General features: G+C 39.2%; 2 protein-coding genes across 2 annotated transcripts; one reads left to right on the forward strand and one right to left on the reverse strand.

The window, feature by feature from the left end:
• The first annotated feature begins 376 nt into the window (after positions 1-376).
• LOC137736471 (phosphate transporter PHO1 homolog 10-like) lies at positions 377-9,163 on the forward strand. Its single transcript, XM_068475735.1, has 13 exons — positions 377-935; positions 1,162-1,510; positions 1,621-1,669; positions 1,776-1,847; positions 2,005-2,134; positions 2,293-2,413; positions 7,373-7,625; positions 7,775-7,879; positions 7,965-8,009; positions 8,102-8,251; positions 8,436-8,717; positions 8,811-8,897; positions 9,068-9,163. Exons 1-13 carry the CDS (start codon positions 377-379, stop codon positions 9,161-9,163), a joined length of 2,298 nt encoding a protein of 765 aa, XP_068331836.1.
• Positions 9,164-9,423: 260 nt separating this feature from the next.
• Positions 9,424-12,840, reverse strand: LOC137737852 (phosphate transporter PHO1 homolog 3). The gene is made up of 9 exons (XM_068477420.1): positions 12,195-12,840; positions 11,726-12,056; positions 11,509-11,629; positions 11,285-11,414; positions 11,059-11,179; positions 10,710-10,968; positions 10,508-10,612; positions 9,938-10,411; positions 9,424-9,851 (listed from the first exon to the last, which is right to left on the reverse strand). The coding sequence occupies exons 1-9, from the start codon at positions 12,799-12,801 to the stop codon at positions 9,615-9,617; spliced, it is 2,385 nt and encodes a 794-aa protein (XP_068333521.1). The 5' UTR covers positions 12,802-12,840; the 3' UTR covers positions 9,424-9,614.
• Between the last annotated feature and the right edge of the window lie 3,203 nt (positions 12,841-16,043).

Here is a 16,043-nt window from a genome sequence, read left to right on the forward strand (position 1 = left end):
GTCGGTGACTTTTGTTGTATGCACATATATCGAAGCGGCATAGCTAATTGGATTGAGCGACTCTTTTGTTTCTTACTACTTCAAGACGAAGAAAGAGGAGCTCAAATGGCAGTTTCGAGGAGATGGGTCTCTGAGAAAAAAAAAAAAAAACCCCCCCATCTTTTGTTCTTCGTTAATTTCCATTTGGTTTAGTAAAACAGGGTAATCTACAGATTAATGCATAGTTGATTGCTCAAGCTTCTCATAACTTTTGTTGGGTTTGGTTTTGGATATTGTTTTTCTCTAAGAAACCACCTATTATTTGCAGGGAATTGGAGTTCAGAACTTTCAACAGTTTTATGTAACCATAAGCAATTGCTTGCAACCCAACATCAAGATGAAATTCGGCAAAGATTTCAAGAAACAAATGGTGCCTGAGTGGGCGGAAGCCTACATGGATTACAATGGTCTCAAGAGGATACTAAGGGAGCTCAGAGAATACAAGCGAAACAAGTACTCCGTAACACCCTCCAAAGACTTTGAGCGGGGACGTTCTCCCCCGCACAGAACCATCAGTGGGATTGAGCTACAATCTGGCAGTCTCCGGAGCAACGGAGATATCGAGGACCAAGTAATCGATGTCAACACATTGCAGGGAGACGGTTGCAGAGAGGTTTACAAGACCAAGTTTCTGAGGCAATCCGAAGAAGGAGGAGATATTGAGGCGACATTCTTCCGAAAACTCGATCAAGAGCTCAACAAAGTCAATACCTTTTATAATGATAAAGTGGAGGAGGTGAAGAAAGAAGCAAATAATCTGGATAAGCAAATGGAGGCTTTGGTTGCACTGAGATTAAAAGTCAAGAAGCTTGATCAATACGGCTCTCGTTCAAAGAGACATAACAATTCTGCAGTACACCTGACAAGTAATAAGTCAAGTGCAGATGACAACTTAGGTAAGTGGAGATATATGATCAATTTGTGTTATATGTGCGCATATGTGTGTGTGTGTGTGTGTGTGTGTGTGTGTGTGTGTGTGTGTGTGTGTGTAATACATGCAGTGCAAGCATATTAATAGATGATACACTTAATTGAGAGTGGTTAATTATGAAGCTTTGGTTGACGATTACAATAATCTTTTAATTAATTCTTACAAATTCAAGTTTCCTGCCAAATGTGTAGAAAATGAGCCTATTGGTTTGGCATCTGGATTGCAAGTAAATGAGGAGCATCGACGAGAACCAAGCACTGGTGGTTCAGAAGTCAATCCGAACCATGTCAAGAATTCTAGTAGTGACGGAAGAGAGTTATTGAAAACCTATACCCAAAAAGAAGATCCTATGGAGGTTCTTGAGCATGTGAGGATTACCAATACGCTTGAATCTCCAATATCGACCATAAAAGGTGTTTTCAAGGACACTAGGGAAGAAGAGTTGAGCTTTGATAAAGAGGAGCTGAAGAGAGTGGAAGAACGTTTAAGAGCTGCGTTCATTCAATTTTACCACCAGCTTCAACTGCTAAAGCACTACAGGTGATAAATAGTAATTGCGTCAGCATACCTTCCACTTTGGATGCATGGTCTTGCATTTTGGGTTGTCACTCAGTATTATGTACTTATACTTTTGCAAATGGATGAACCAGTTTTATGAACCTCTCAGCATTTTCGAAGATTATGAAAAAATATGAGAAGGTAAGACATACATTTCAAACCAAAATGTGTCAAAATTTTGAGTTCCATATTCTCAATTTGAATTTAAGCAAAGTGTTGTGATGAAAAATCCATTCTAATAACACAGATTGCATCAAGGAGAGCGGCCAGATCATACATGCTAATAGTAGACAACTCTAATGTTGGCAGTTCTGATGAGGTTTGTCAGATGTATTTCTTGTTTTTCTATTGTTAATCATTTCAGCATTCAGAATTCTATTGCTTTGTTGATCTTCAAGTTCTAATCATTTCTTCCTGTAAACATGTTGAAGAGGTGTATATTTGTAAGTTATCGGTTCATTTTTATTTCTTTATAGGTCACTAACCTGTTGGAGAGAGTGGAGACTACCTTCATACAAAAATTTTCATACTCAAATCGCAGGGAAGGTATGAAGTCACTGAGGCCAAAAGCTAAAAGAGAAAGGCACAGTGTAACATTCTTCTCCGGTAAGAGTAGTAAAAGTGCTAATTGACCTTTTTTGCTCCACCTTCTTCTAGAAATATGACCGTTGCAACATGTAGCAGTGTCATGGAGTCTCCAATTGTTAATTCCTAGTTCTCTGTTAAAGAAAATAATTTAATTCCTATTTCATTTTAACTTTCAGGTTTCTTTTCTGGCTGCTCAATTGCACTACTGGTAGCTATTGTTTTAAGAATTGAAGCTCGAAAACTACTGGATAAGGAGGAGGGTGCAGAGTACGTGGAAAACATTTTCCCACTTTACAGGTGACCGCTAACCTTCTGGTATTCAACTACGAAAAGTTATCTATTGGAAGAAACTTTACTTTTCCATGTTTCCTTCCATGTTTTATGCTTCCATGTTTCATGCTTTGCTTTTTACTTTTCCATGTTTCCTTCCATGTTTTATGCTTCCATGTTTCATGCTTTGCTTTCCTTTCTTCCGCTCATTTATATGAGCTTTCCTTGTAAGTTACACACATATACAAAAATAGACATTCAAAATTCAATATGGTATCAGAGCAGTGACCCTAACCGGCCTGTCTCTGTGGTGTTCTCTTGAGAGATTTGTGAGCTTCTTGTCCTTCAATCATGGCTGAAGAAAGCTTAGTAAATTTGGAAGGAGACGGCTTTCATGCTACTCCACCATCACCACACTTAGATATTGATATCAACCCAAATCAACGTCTTAGTTCTGTCTTGCTAAATGAGTTTAACTATCTTCCATGGGAGAGAGCAGTTTCTCTTGCTCTGGGAGGACGATCAAAGCTTGGTTATGTTAATGGTGCTATTCCAATGCCTGAGACTACCTCACCGGAGTATGATGCTTGGCTATGCAAAGACCAGTTGGTCATGTCGTGGCTACTCAATTCCATGGATCGTAAGATTGCAGAAATTTTTAGCTATGCTGAATCCTCCATGACTCTTTGGAAAAATCTCAAGGAAATGTATGGAAATCAGAACAATGCGGCTAGAGTGTTTCAGTTAAAGAAGGACATTGCTGGTTTGCAACAGGAAGGGAAGCCATTTGTGCAACATCTTGGAAAGCTGACCACTATGTGGAACGAGCTGAATGTGTATCGACCACACACCATCGACGCTGCTGTGCTAACTAAAAGAGCCGAGGAAGACAAAATATTCCAACTCCTAGCAAGCCTGAGCCCTGAATTCGAAGATCTTCGAAGCCATATCCTCATGAATCCCGACCTGCCTTCTTTTTCAAGTGTGTGTGCCACAATTCAAAGAGAAGAGGTTCAAAGGAAAGTCATGACCTTGGACATGAAGGCAAATATACCAGAAGCTAGGGCTTACTTCTCTAACCAAAAACTTGGTGAGGAGAGAGGCTACAAAGGAAAGAAAACTGGCTTAAAATGTAGCCATTGTGATGCTGGTGGGCACTCAAGAGACCGATGCTGGATTCTTCATCCAGAGTTAAAACCAAAGTTGCCTAGGGATAACAAAGGTGTCTCGAAAGGCTCGTACAACCCTTCTTACAAGGCAAATCATGTTGCCACAACTTCTTCTGATGGAGCACTGAAGTTCACCACTAATCCAGCTGCACTGATCAACGAGTTTGCTATGTTTCTTCACAAGAAACAAGGTCTTGGAGATAGTGAAGGACCACTAAATCAGTGTGACAACAATCAAACTACACTACTAGGACAGTTTGCTGGCTTCCTGGCTGGAAATGAAGGCGTGGTACAAAGGGACATCCCAGGTATCTTACACTCCTTCTCAACTGCTCTCAGCATTGGTAATGTGCATGATTATTGGATTATAGATTCTGGAGCCACTGATCATATGACTAACAAGTCTACAAACTTGCATAAATTTGAAAAATTTTCTATTCCATCCCAAGTGTCAGTTGCCAATGGAAAAAATGCTATGGTTGTGGGAAAAGGAAAAATACATTTGATCTCAAGTGATGTCGAGTCTGAGGCTCTTTATGTTCCCTCATTCCCTTTTCAACTTTTATCTGTTAGCAAGATCACAAACTCATTAAATTGTCTTGCCATTTTCTCTCCCAAAAATGTGATCTTTCAGGATGTAGTCACCAAGAAGACGATTGGTGAAGGATTTTTCTTAAATGGTCTCTACTATCTTTCCAAGCATATTCAAGTTCCCAAGGTTTTTCAAGTCACTTCAAGCTTAGCTCAAGAACAACAACTTTGGCACCAACGTCTAGCACATCCTTCTGAAAAAGTTCTATCCACCTTGTTCCCAAATATGTGCAAAGTTACAAGTCCTTGTGATGTTTGTCATTTTTCTAAGTTTACTAGATTACCATTTACTTCCTCTTTGTCTAGGGCTAGTAACCCTTTTGAAATTGTGCATTCCGATGTTTGGGGACCAACTATAGAGTCTTTTGATGGATACAAATATTTTGTGACTTTTGTGGATGATTTCACAAGGATTACTTGGTTGTATCTTTTGAAATTTAAAAGTGAAGTGATGGAAGTTTTTCAAGATTTTCATAGACTTGTGGCCACCCAATTTGCTTCAAAAATTCATATTTTACGATCAGATAACGGCACAGAATATATGTCTCATAACATGTCACACTACTTGAGCACGCATGGTATATTACACCAAACAAGCTGTGTTGGAACACCTCAACAAAATAGGGTGGCCGAGAGGAAGAATAGAGATCTACTTGAGAAGACTAGAGCTCTTATGTTTCACATGAATGTGCCTAAGAAGTTTTGGTCTCAAGGAGTCCTTACTGCAGCATATCTCATCAATAGATTGCCTAGTAAAGTGTTGAATTTTAAATCACCTTATGAGGTCTTGAAAAATAGAAAGATCAACTTTTCCCATTTGAGAGTCTTTGGGTGTACATGCTTTGTTCACATTCAAACTCAAAATCGTGACAAGCTAGACCCAAGGGCTGCCAAATGTGTCTTTCTAGGTTATTCATCTACCCAAAAAGGTTACAAGTGCTATAATTCAACAACTAGAAAAATGGTTGTTTCAAGGGATGTTAAATTTGAAGAACATGTTCCTTACTTCTCACAATCACTGGATTACTCTAGACAGGGGGAGCATTTGATGGACTTATTTCCTTTTCCATATCCAAACGGAGAAGATGCAACATGCACTCCTAGTGATCATGTGCCGGATGATGTTAACCTTCACTCGGTGGAACATCTTGAAGATGAAAACCCTTCCTCATCAGAGATTCACACTGCACCCTCCAGTGATCCTTCCAACCATGATGTTGTTCAAATACCTGTAGTTCAATCTCCTACAGTTCGTCGCAATCCTGCACGAGAGAGGAAACTTCCATCCAAGTTGCATGATTATGTGACCTACACTGCCAGGTATCCCGTGACTGATGTTATTGATTATAGCAAAGTTTCATCTTCTTTTGCTACATTCCTAAGTGCCATTAATGAAGCTCGAGAACCTCAAAGTTTTCAAGAAGCCAATCTTTATAGTGAGTGGAGAAATGCTATGGCAGAGGAGCTTCAAGCCCTCCATGAAAATAACACATGGACTATAGTGAAACTTCCAAAAGGAAATAAGGCAGTGGGGAGTCGTTGGGTGTACAAAACTAAGTTTCATTCAGATGGCACAATCGAAAGGAATAAGGCTCGCTTGGTTGCTCGAGGTTTTACACAAACCTATGGCGTCGATTATAAAGAGACATTTGCTCCGGTGGCAAAAATGAACACTGTTAGAGTATTGTTGTCGGTTGCAATTAACAATGCATGGCCTCTCTTTCAAATGGATGTTAAAAATGCTTTCCTGCATGGTGAACTTGAAGAAGAGGTTTACATGAAGCTACCCCCAGGTCATCCTCAATCAAACAATCCAGAAATGGTGTGCAAACTCCATAAATCCATTTATGGTCTCAAGCAAAGTCCACGTGCATGGTATGCCAAGCTCAGTCATGTTCTGGAAAGGGTTGGTTTTTGTCGAAGTATTGCGGATTCTTCCCTATTTGTTCGTTCCAGCTTAGTGGGTAAACTAGTTGTGCTCATTTATGTTGATGATCTAATTGTGACAGGTGATAATATGTCAGAGATTAATGCTGTTAAACAGTATCTCAACAACAAGTTTGCTATCAAGGATCTTGGCACTCTCAAATACTTTCTGGGCATCGAGATGGCACACTCTCACAAGGGTTTCTTCCTCAACCAACGCAAGTATGTCATGGATCTTCTTCACGAAGCAAAAATGACAGATTGCAAGCCTGCTCGTACCCCCTTGGATAGCAACTTGAAGCTAAAAACTCACGGTGATCCAGTTCCCAATTTAAGTTACTATCAAAGAATGGTTGGCAAACTCATTTATCTGACTATCACACGTCCTGATATATCATATGCTGTCAGCATTGTTAGCCAGTTTATGCACTCTCCAAGCATGGATCATTTGAAGATTGTTCATCGTGTGCTACATTATCTTAAGGGTTCCATTGGTAGAGGAATTCTTATGCGCAACAATAGTCACACTCAGATCTCAGGCTATACCGATGCTGACTAGGCAGGCAATTCTCTCGATCGCAAGTCTACCACTGGGTTTTGTACGTTTGTGGGAGGCAACCTAGTTACCTGGAAAAGCAAGAAACAAAGTGTTGTTGCACGCTCTAGTGCAGAGGCAGAGTATCGTGCTATGGCGTCCACTGCTTGTGAACTTATTTGGCTCAAAAGCCTTCTGTTGACTTTAGGTTTTCCTCATCAACAACCCATGTCCCTACACTGTGATAATCAGGCCGCGATGCACATTGCATCGAATCCTGTATTCCATGAGCGAACTAAACATATTGAAGTTGATTGTCACTACGTCAGAAATCAAGTTCAGTCCAAGGTGATCGACACTCACTACACGCGCAGTCATGATCAACTTGCGGATATTTTCACAAAAGGATTACCCTCTGCTGATTTTCAACGTCTTTTGTTCAAGCTTGGATCAATTAATCCCTTTGATCCAGCTTGAGGGGGAGTATTGGAAGAAACTTTACTTTTCCATGTTTCCTTCCATGTTTTATGCTTCCATGTTTCATACTTTGCTTTTTACTTTTCCATGTTTCCTTCCATGTTTTATGCTTCCATGTTTCATGCTTTGCTTTTTCTTTCTTTATGTTTTGCTTTCCTTTCTTCCGCTCATTTATATGAGCTTTCCTTGTAAGTTACACACATATACAAAAATAGACATTCAAAATTCAATATTATCTTATTCATTTGACCTGTCTTTTCTCTAATATGCAAGTGGGTTTTCTTGCAGTTTATTTGGATACATCACTCTACATATGCTCATGTATGCTGCAGATATATATTTCTGGAGGCGTTATCGGGTCAACTATGCCTTTATATTTGGTTTCAAGAAAGGAACGGAGCTGGGCTACCGCGAAGTTTTTCTCCTTGCCACTGGTCTTGCAGTACTTTCATTGGGTGGTTTCCTGGCAAACTTACACTTGGACTTGAGTGCTGAAAAATACAAGACAGTGACAGAATTGGTTCCCTTGGGTTTACTTGCTGTAAGATTTATGAAGTGCTAGAGTATCTATTGTGGCGTCCCTTGAACTTGATTAGCACAATTGATTTCTGCTGCATGACCTTTTCCATGAACTATAGCCTGGTGCCTCTCACTTTGTGCAAATGATGTGTGTTACCTTTCTCTGTGCAGTTGGTAATTGCCATCACCTTCTGCCCTTTCAAAATTATATACCATTCAAGTCGTTTCTTCTTCATTGGATCCTTGTTCCGCTGCACATGCGCCCCTCTTTACCCGGTAATGCATGGGATAACAATTTGGATATTTAAGTAGACGATATAGCTAAATAGCGTGATTTCTTGATTGTTTTTCAAATTTTCAGGAGACATTTCCAGACTTTTTCTTGGCAGATCAGCTTACAAGCCAGGTATAAAAGCCCCCTTATAACTTTATTGGTATTAAGTAGTAAATACTCCCAACTCTGTTTTGAGTAGGCTCTTTGCTTTTGTCTGATCTCAGGTGCAAGCGCTGAGGAGTTTTGTGTTATACGTTTGCTACTACGGTTTGGGAGAATCTTCAAGGAGGCAAAGCAAGTGCCGTAGCCACGGTCTCTACAATACGTTATATTTCATTATTGCTGTCGTACCATTTTGGATGCGCTTCCTACAGGTCTCATTACATTTTTCTCTTTCTAGTGTTTTCAAAGGCGTGTGCCACTCTTATTCACAATGAAAATGAATATGGAGATGGATAGTATCACTTGTATTCTAGCTTATAATTTCGTATAATCTCTGGAAGATCTAGTCCTCTGTGTGGAAAGATGCACTTAAAGATAGCGTATCTTGTCTTGCAGTGCATTCGTCGATTCTGTGATGAGAAGGATGTGAAGTACATTTGCAATGGTTTAAAGTACTTATCAACAATCGTTGCAGTTATTATACGAACTGTTTATGAAATGAAAAAGGGAAAGACATCCTGGATGGTGTTAGCTTTGATTAGCTCAGCTGTCGCAACGACAATGAATACGTATTGGGACATTGTAATGGACTGGGGCCTTCTGCGAAAGACATCAAAGAACAAGTATTTGAGAGATAGACTTGTAGTTCCACACAAGATCGTATACTTTGCAGCCATGGTAAGGTTAAAGTGACTGAATTCGAGAGTTATGGGGTTCTATGTTGCAATTTCTACTATTAATTCACAATATGTTTATGGAAATCCATTGCAGGTCTTGAATGTGGTATTGAGACTTGCTTGGATGCAGTTGGTGTTGGAATTTAAATTGCGTACCGTTAATAAAATGACAATAACAACTGTCATCGCCTTCCTAGAGGTCATTCGTCGTGGCATTTGGAGCTTCTTCAGGTATATTTTTCTCATGAAATTCAACATTGAGACTTTTTACTGTTTTTTGTCTTCAGTTGTTGCATCCTTTAAGTAACTTTTGCTTGAGAGATTAACGTGTACAATTTAACCAGGTTAGAGAACGAGCACTTGAACAATGTAGGCCAGTACCGCGCTTTCAAGTCAGTCCCTCTTCCTTTCAGTTACTACGATGAGGACGCCGACAAGGATGACTAAACATGAAAGTCTCGCTCCATTCATGCACCCGAGTATAACGAAGCGGCAAACCAAGAAAAAATGTGCGATCTGTGTTTAATTGTAGACAATTCACAATTAGCATATAAATGCTCATTTCGTAATTGTACATATGGAATCGCCTTGTTCGTTGTTGATCCTGATTCCTGAACAAAATTCTCTGGTTCTGGTTTATAAGAAACTGTATATACCGAAAGGTTCGTATTCACGAGTGCTTATTAGTCGTAGGAGTATAATTTGTTCAAGGCGATTGCATTACGTAAAATGTAACAAATTCCGTTTACAAATTTCCCAAAAAATAAAAGAAAAAATAAAGAACTACAGATGCAACTCTGCATTCAGCTGCAGCAATAAATGAATGGAAAGGGGGAGGAAAAAGAAGAAAAGTTTCAGCAGCCTGTAGACAATTTGAGATGTTTGCGATTTGCTTTGCCTACTCATCTTTGCCTTCGTCTTCATCATAGTTGAAGGGCAGTGGCACTGACTTGAATGCTCTGTACTTTCCGACATTGTTGAGATGCTCGTTCTCCAACCGGAAAAAGCTCCATATCCCTCGACGAATTATCTCCAAGCTCGCCACAACCGAGATCATTGTCTGTGTATGCATGAAGGAGACATTGAAATTCAAAACTGTCTGCAGCCAGGCAAATCTCAGCAGCACATTCAACACCTGCAATGTTTTAATCATTGTATAAATCGCCAGTAAAACTTATACTGTCATACTGTGAATCTGAACCACTAATCAAGAGCACTCACCATGGCTACGAAGTACACGCTTTTGTAAGGGACCAAGAGTTTGTCTCTCAACCATCGATTCTTGGAGCGGCGTTGCAGAAGTCCCCAGTCCACGACAAGATCCCAGTATGTTCCATAGATAGCTGCAACAATTGAGAAAATCCCAGCAAGAATTTTCCAGTTCACGTCGTTGTTATGAGTGTAGGCTATTCTCATGCTGACAGCTACGATGGTGAAGAAATATTTCAGTCCATTGTAACCTTGCATTGGATCTTTCTCTTCAACCAAACGGCGGATGCACTGAAGGAGGCGGGACCAATATGGAACGCACGCCACGATGAAAGTAACAATTTTGAAGACGTCATCTGATCTGCAAGTTGTTTTTCTGACTTTGTAGTCTCCCCCGCCATAATAGCAAATGTAGAATGGCAGACTTCTAAAGGCTTGCACCTGGCTAGTTAACTGATCTGCCAAGAAGAAATCCGGGAGTGTGACCTGTAAGGGAATCGAAACTTCTATTAGAATGTCCAACCGAGTTACATTTTATAGTTTTTAACTCGAATAATCAAGGTGTCTGCTGTGGAATTTTACCTTATAGAGAGGAGCACAGATGCAGTGGAACACACAAACCAGGAAGAAGTAGCGACTCGAGCGATATATGATGTTGAAGGGGCATAATAATATCACAATCACAAGCTGCATAAGAAGAATTTAGTTTCAGCGTATAATCTCTAGATGTTTGATGAGCCAATGCAGCTGAAATTAAATAGTTCAACTAATAATATGATCTTACCAGGAGCAAGAAGAGTGGGAGAAGCTCAGTTAGCGCTTTGTAATCTTTGGTTTTCGGGTCCATCTCCATGTCAAGATTTGCGAGCACAGAGGCTAGTGCTAGCATTGCCAGACCAGAACTCAGAAGGAGGACCTCTCTGTATCCCAACTCGGTTCCTTGCTTGAAACCGAATATGAAAGAGTAATTGACTCTGAACCGCCGCCAAAAGTATATATTTCCGGCATACATAAGCATGTGGAGAACTATGAATCCGAACAAGCTGCAACGAAGAATAACATGTCACGAAAAATTCAGTATTATCCCTTTTTTCGGAAACTTAGAATGAATAGAAAAGCATAGGGTTAGTCACCTGTATAGAGGAAACATGTTTTCCATGTATTTACTTCTCTCCGGATTATCCATAATATTTCGAGCACGAATGATCAAAACAAGGGCTAATATGAGGGTAGCTGTGCAGCCAGCAAAGCAACCTGAAGGTTTTTGAGTAAACATATTCAGACGAAACAAATTGATGCCGAAATTGTCCTTGTTCAGTGAAAGAAAGTTTACTATACTGATTAAGCTAGAGACCTTACCCATAGCGAATGTTATCCGATGTCTTTCTACCCTCGGTTTTGGCCTCAAGACCGCCATTCCTTTTCGGCGATTGGAGTTCGAGAAATGCTTGATGAACGTAGTTTCAACCCTTTCCATAAGCTTTGTAATCTGCGGTAGTGGCAAATGACATGAAGAAATTAAAACTATGAACAGAAACTCGTAATCTTTCCTCTCTTTAGCATCACGCATGAAGAATCCTCACCTCGTCGGAGCTACCAAGGTATGAGTTATCCACCATGTTCATGTAAGATTTTGATGCATCTCTCGAAGCCACCTTATCGTATTTCTTCATGATCTTTGAGAAAGCCAACGTATTCAAAAATCTGTTTCATTCGCGGATAACAAAGTTAGCTTCACAGTCAAGAAAACAGAAGGAAAACCAACCAAATTAGGTGCCCCAAAGTCGTTATATCTTTTACCCGTAGCTCTTCAGAAGCCGAAGCTTCTGGTAAAATTCAATGAAAGCGCCCCTGAGCTGTTGTTCAACTTTGCTGAGATTAGCCCTGCTGAACTTGAGCTCCGTGTGTGGAGCCACGTTGAGGAAGCCTTTGATGGTGGAACGCGGCGTCTCAGCCATGTGATTCATTGTCACTTGGTCCAGTATATCTAGTGGCGCAGGCCTAGTGCCTCTCCCGCTCTCCGACTTCTTCACTTTCATCTCAACGTCTCCACCCTTTTTGTCTTCTTTTTCTTCGTCACCCGAACTGTTTGATCCGCTCTCTTCAATCGCATCCATAGCCAGTACCCGCCCTGCTCGCAAATCACAATGTTAAAACGACGCAATTTTAGACGTAAACACAATATTAGCAATTACCGCTTCCAATTTTCGATAAAATTTCTAACATGTTTTTAAGCCCTTCTAGCAGAAGTGCTTATGAGTGTACTTACTGCTTGCTCTGGCACTGCGTGGGGTGGCGGCAGCCAATGCAGCTGTAGACGTGGCAACATCGGAAGCAAGGCGAGTCATCTCCCCTGACCAATCAAACATTCTCTGAGGGTTCTCCACTTTGATCCGAAACGCAATCAAAGCGTCCATTTGCTTGTTAAGAACCGCAGCTTCCTTCATCACCTCGTCAACCTTCGACCTATAAAACTTGTCCACTTTATTGAACTCGTCGTCAAGCCTCTTGAAGTACTCCAGCTCCTGAACTCCGCCTTCCTCCGCCGCCATCAGAAACATCGTCTGGTAGCTCTCAGAGCCGTTTTCGTTGACGGAGTTGACAAGAATGGCCTGGCTCTCAATGTCGGAGGCGGAAGACGGGCTGGCGGGCTGGTGGGTGTGCCTACTTTTTGTCAGACCGCTGAAGGCTCTGTACAACGTGAGCCTCCGCTTTAGGCCGTAGCTGCGGGGCGTGGCGGCGGCCGGTGGGTCGGGGTTGTTTCTTTGCTTGCAGACTTGAATTTCTTTTAAGAGGGATTTTAGATAGTCGTAGTCCATGTATGCGTCTTTCCATTCCGGCACCATTTGTGCAGAAAATTCCTTCCCGAACTTCATTTCTGGAAATCAAGTTTAAATTTAGTTTCCAGTGCCGTCTAAAACGGATAGGATTCAGATTGATGCTTAACTATCTTTCTACATGCATATATACATACACCCACACACACACACATAAATAAATAATAATAATAATAATAATAATAAAATATATATATATATATATGGAAAGTAGCTTTCAAAATCTGAGTGAGTCAAACGCACGTGGGAGACTTCTGAGTCCATCTGGGCAGGCATGACATGATTGATGAGAAGAGGAGAGTGAGCTCTGTGCTAAAAAAATAGAAAGTAAAGGACAAATGGGGCCCAAAACAACGTATATGTCGCATTTCTCCAGTACTCGTAGGGGAAGCAGTCGCAGTTGACGACTAACTTTTCCATGAGTGTCGGAATTTTCTGTTTTCGTACAAAGAGCTTTTGACCTTTTTCTTTTTCTATAATTTCTAAGTAGTTTCCACCCTCTAAAGCTCGTTTTTGGCCAGAATTAATTAATACTAATTAATACTCAATACTTGTATTACCTTATTTATATGTGATTAACGTAGTTTTACTATGGCCTAATTGAAAGTATTCATTTATTAATCATCATAAGATTGTATTTTGCAAAGATTCTATCAAGTAGAAGATCTTTTGATTCTATTCATAACATTAAATAAAGTGACGACTCATCATACAATTATTACTTGGTATCAAAACTATCTATTTATTTGATACACGAATTATGTATACTTTAATTATTTTTTGCAAAAATAAATTCTAAATAGTCGGTTTTTAAGAAAATGAACAGTTATTATAGTAAGTTTGTACGCTAAAACCACATCAGTAACAACTTATTGAAGATGAGGTACTCCCATGAGGTATGTCCTCGAGTGCTGACCAAGTGGTACACCATTTTTTGCAACTTACATTATTACTAAGGATATATGGTTCTCATTAGCCAGATTGAAAGAAATTACATGCAACTAAATGTCAAAATGACAATATTACAAACTAATTACATGACGACATCTTGTTTTGCCTCTTTTCTTCATTCGCTTTCAAGTTTTCAACTGACCAATTTCTTGGTGAGCAACGCCAGACCCAATTGTCCATATTATAATCGTAACCCTACTGCTCAAGGCAAATATAATAGTGATGATTTAATTTAAGGAAAACTAATTAAAATGACTTCAAAACTTTAAGTTTTAACGATAATAACAAAACAAAGGGTAAATTAAATAGTACCATGATTGACTTTTTAGTGTAAAAATATAATTTTTTTTGTTAAAGTAAACAATACCGGAAGTTTTTCGTTAAAATTCTTTTTAATTTAATCACAAGTTGATAATCTTCTTAGCAAGAAAGTCGTACGGTGAATCGTATTCAACCACGACTGTTGCAAAGTGAAAGTACCCAAGAAAAAGTACATAAAAAATGATGCATTTCAATCCGTTCATTATACATCCTACGACAAGTTTTCGTCAGATACTGTTTATATTCAATTTTAACTAAAAAAATTACAATATTTTTTTACCGCACGATATACGATAAACAGATGTAATTTAAAGATTCTTGAAATCCTCATAAAAAGGATCCGGTGAGGTTCCTCACTCTTTCATTTTTCACATAGCACCTGAAAAAAATAGTAGCATGGACCTGCCTGCCACGATAATCAATTGACTACTCAAACCGGATTGGCTGCATGGCATCGTATGAAAACATTTTCTTTTGTCAAAACTGTTCTGATCACATTTTAAGAATATCACTTATGGAACGACAGAAAAGACTAACTCCGCTCATGTCAATATATGTCACCAACTACTATGTTACGTAGAGGTTTGTCAAAGTATTTCGTTGGGTATTTGGTGCGCACAATAGAGCCGCACACAATAAAAGAGAAAAAACATGGACGGTAAAGAAATAGAAGAACAAACAAGAAGAAGAGGTTGTAGTCCTAACCGTTTATACGATCAAATACAATAAACCAAAAATGCATAAATTTTTTAAGTTGTTAGAATTATGAATAATCTATTACCTTGTGCTGACTCCGTCACTTAATACCATACACAATTCAGCCTACGAAACAAAAGAACAGAAAGATACAGTGTTTAGAAAAAGGTTGATATTTTGAAACTTGAACATGTGAGAAATCCCACACAACACAAAGGACCACAACCAAGTAATAAGTTAATATAATTTTGCATTATTAAAGAGTTATAATTTAGGTGCGTATCCTCTGGACAATGAGCCAGTTCCTTCGAATGGGGTCAAATAATTCATGCTTGAACCGACTCAGCGCACGGGCGAGGAGATAGTCTTAGAGGAAAGGAGATCAAATTCATCAACAAGTTTGTCTACCAAATATTTGTAAAATTTATGCTCTGATGATGAAGTTATCTGCCTAACTTTGGAATTTTTATTTATGTAATTTTTTTTTCTATTAATTTTGGTGGCTGCTAATGAGATTCCTGAGGCTCCGTCGTTGAAGGCGGAGTCGAGGATGTGATGTTGGTGGTGGAAAGTCAAATGGCAGAATGGGTGTCTAGAGAAAAATAAATTTATAAAAAGTAAAAGAAGTGTATTCTGGGAAGTTTAACAAATTATTTTTGGTGCTACTTTGTACTTTGGTCTAGTGGTATTCCTCTTCATTTGTAAGTGAGAGGTCTTAGGTTCGATTTTCACCAAAGGCGAATTTGAACCACATTATTGCTAGCAATAGTGAGGCTTAACCTACTATCCCACTATCTTAGTGTAGATAATATCGTTTGTTTTGCTGTGTGCATTGACCAAAATCTACTAGAAGCAAAGCATTTATAAGAGCCACTCAAATTCGTAAGAGAAAATTAGGTGTGAAAAAATCAAAATTGTCTAAAGACGAAACTTGGATGTACATAAAACCATTCAAATTCTTTTTGCCATGTGCATTGACCAAAATCTACTAGAAGCAAAGCATTTATAAGAGGCAAAGCATTTATAAGAGGCACTCAAATTCGTAAGAGAAAATTAGGTGTGAAAAAATCAAAATTGTCTAAAAACGAAACTTGGGTGTACATAAAACCACTCAAATTCTTTTTGCTGTGTGCATTGACCAAAATCTACTAGAAGCAAAGCATTTATAAGAGCCCCGTGTGAATTTAGTTTAAATTTGTGCAGAAAATTCCTTCCCGAACTTCATTTCTGGAAATCAAGTTTAAATTTAGTTTCCAGTTTTCGGTTTTAACCGTCTAAAACAGATGGGATTCAGATTGATGCTTAACGACCTT

The sequence above is a fragment of the Pyrus communis genome, chromosome 6 (genome assembly GCF_963583255.1).
Source record: "Pyrus communis chromosome 6, drPyrComm1.1, whole genome shotgun sequence".
Taxonomy (NCBI): domain Eukaryota; kingdom Viridiplantae; phylum Streptophyta; class Magnoliopsida; order Rosales; family Rosaceae; genus Pyrus; species Pyrus communis.

What these genes read in the sequence shown, in the direction of transcription:
- LOC137736471 (XM_068475735.1), top strand. Translation starts at nt 377, where the DNA reads ATGAAATTCGGCAAAGATTTCAAGAAACAAATGGTGCCTGAGTGGGCG. An exon ending in CATGCGCCCCTCTTTACCCG is followed by an intron (nt 7,880 to 7,964) that starts GTAATGCATGGG and finishes TCAAATTTTCAG; the next exon opens with GAGACATTTCCAGACTTTTT. An exon ending in TCGTATACTTTGCAGCCATG is followed by an intron (nt 8,718 to 8,810) that starts GTAAGGTTAAAG and finishes AATCCATTGCAG; the next exon opens with GTCTTGAATGTGGTATTGAG.
- LOC137737852 (XM_068477420.1), bottom strand. Translation starts at nt 12,801, where the DNA reads ATGAAGTTCGGGAAGGAATTTTCTGCACAAATGGTGCCGGAATGGAAA. An exon ending in TCTGTGCTCCTCTCTATAAG is followed by an intron (nt 10,412 to 10,507) that starts GTAAAATTCCAC and finishes ATTCCCTTACAG; the next exon opens with GTCACACTCCCGGATTTCTT. An exon ending in GCGTGTACTTCGTAGCCATG is followed by an intron (nt 9,852 to 9,937) that starts GTGAGTGCTCTT and finishes AAAACATTGCAG; the next exon opens with GTGTTGAATGTGCTGCTGAG.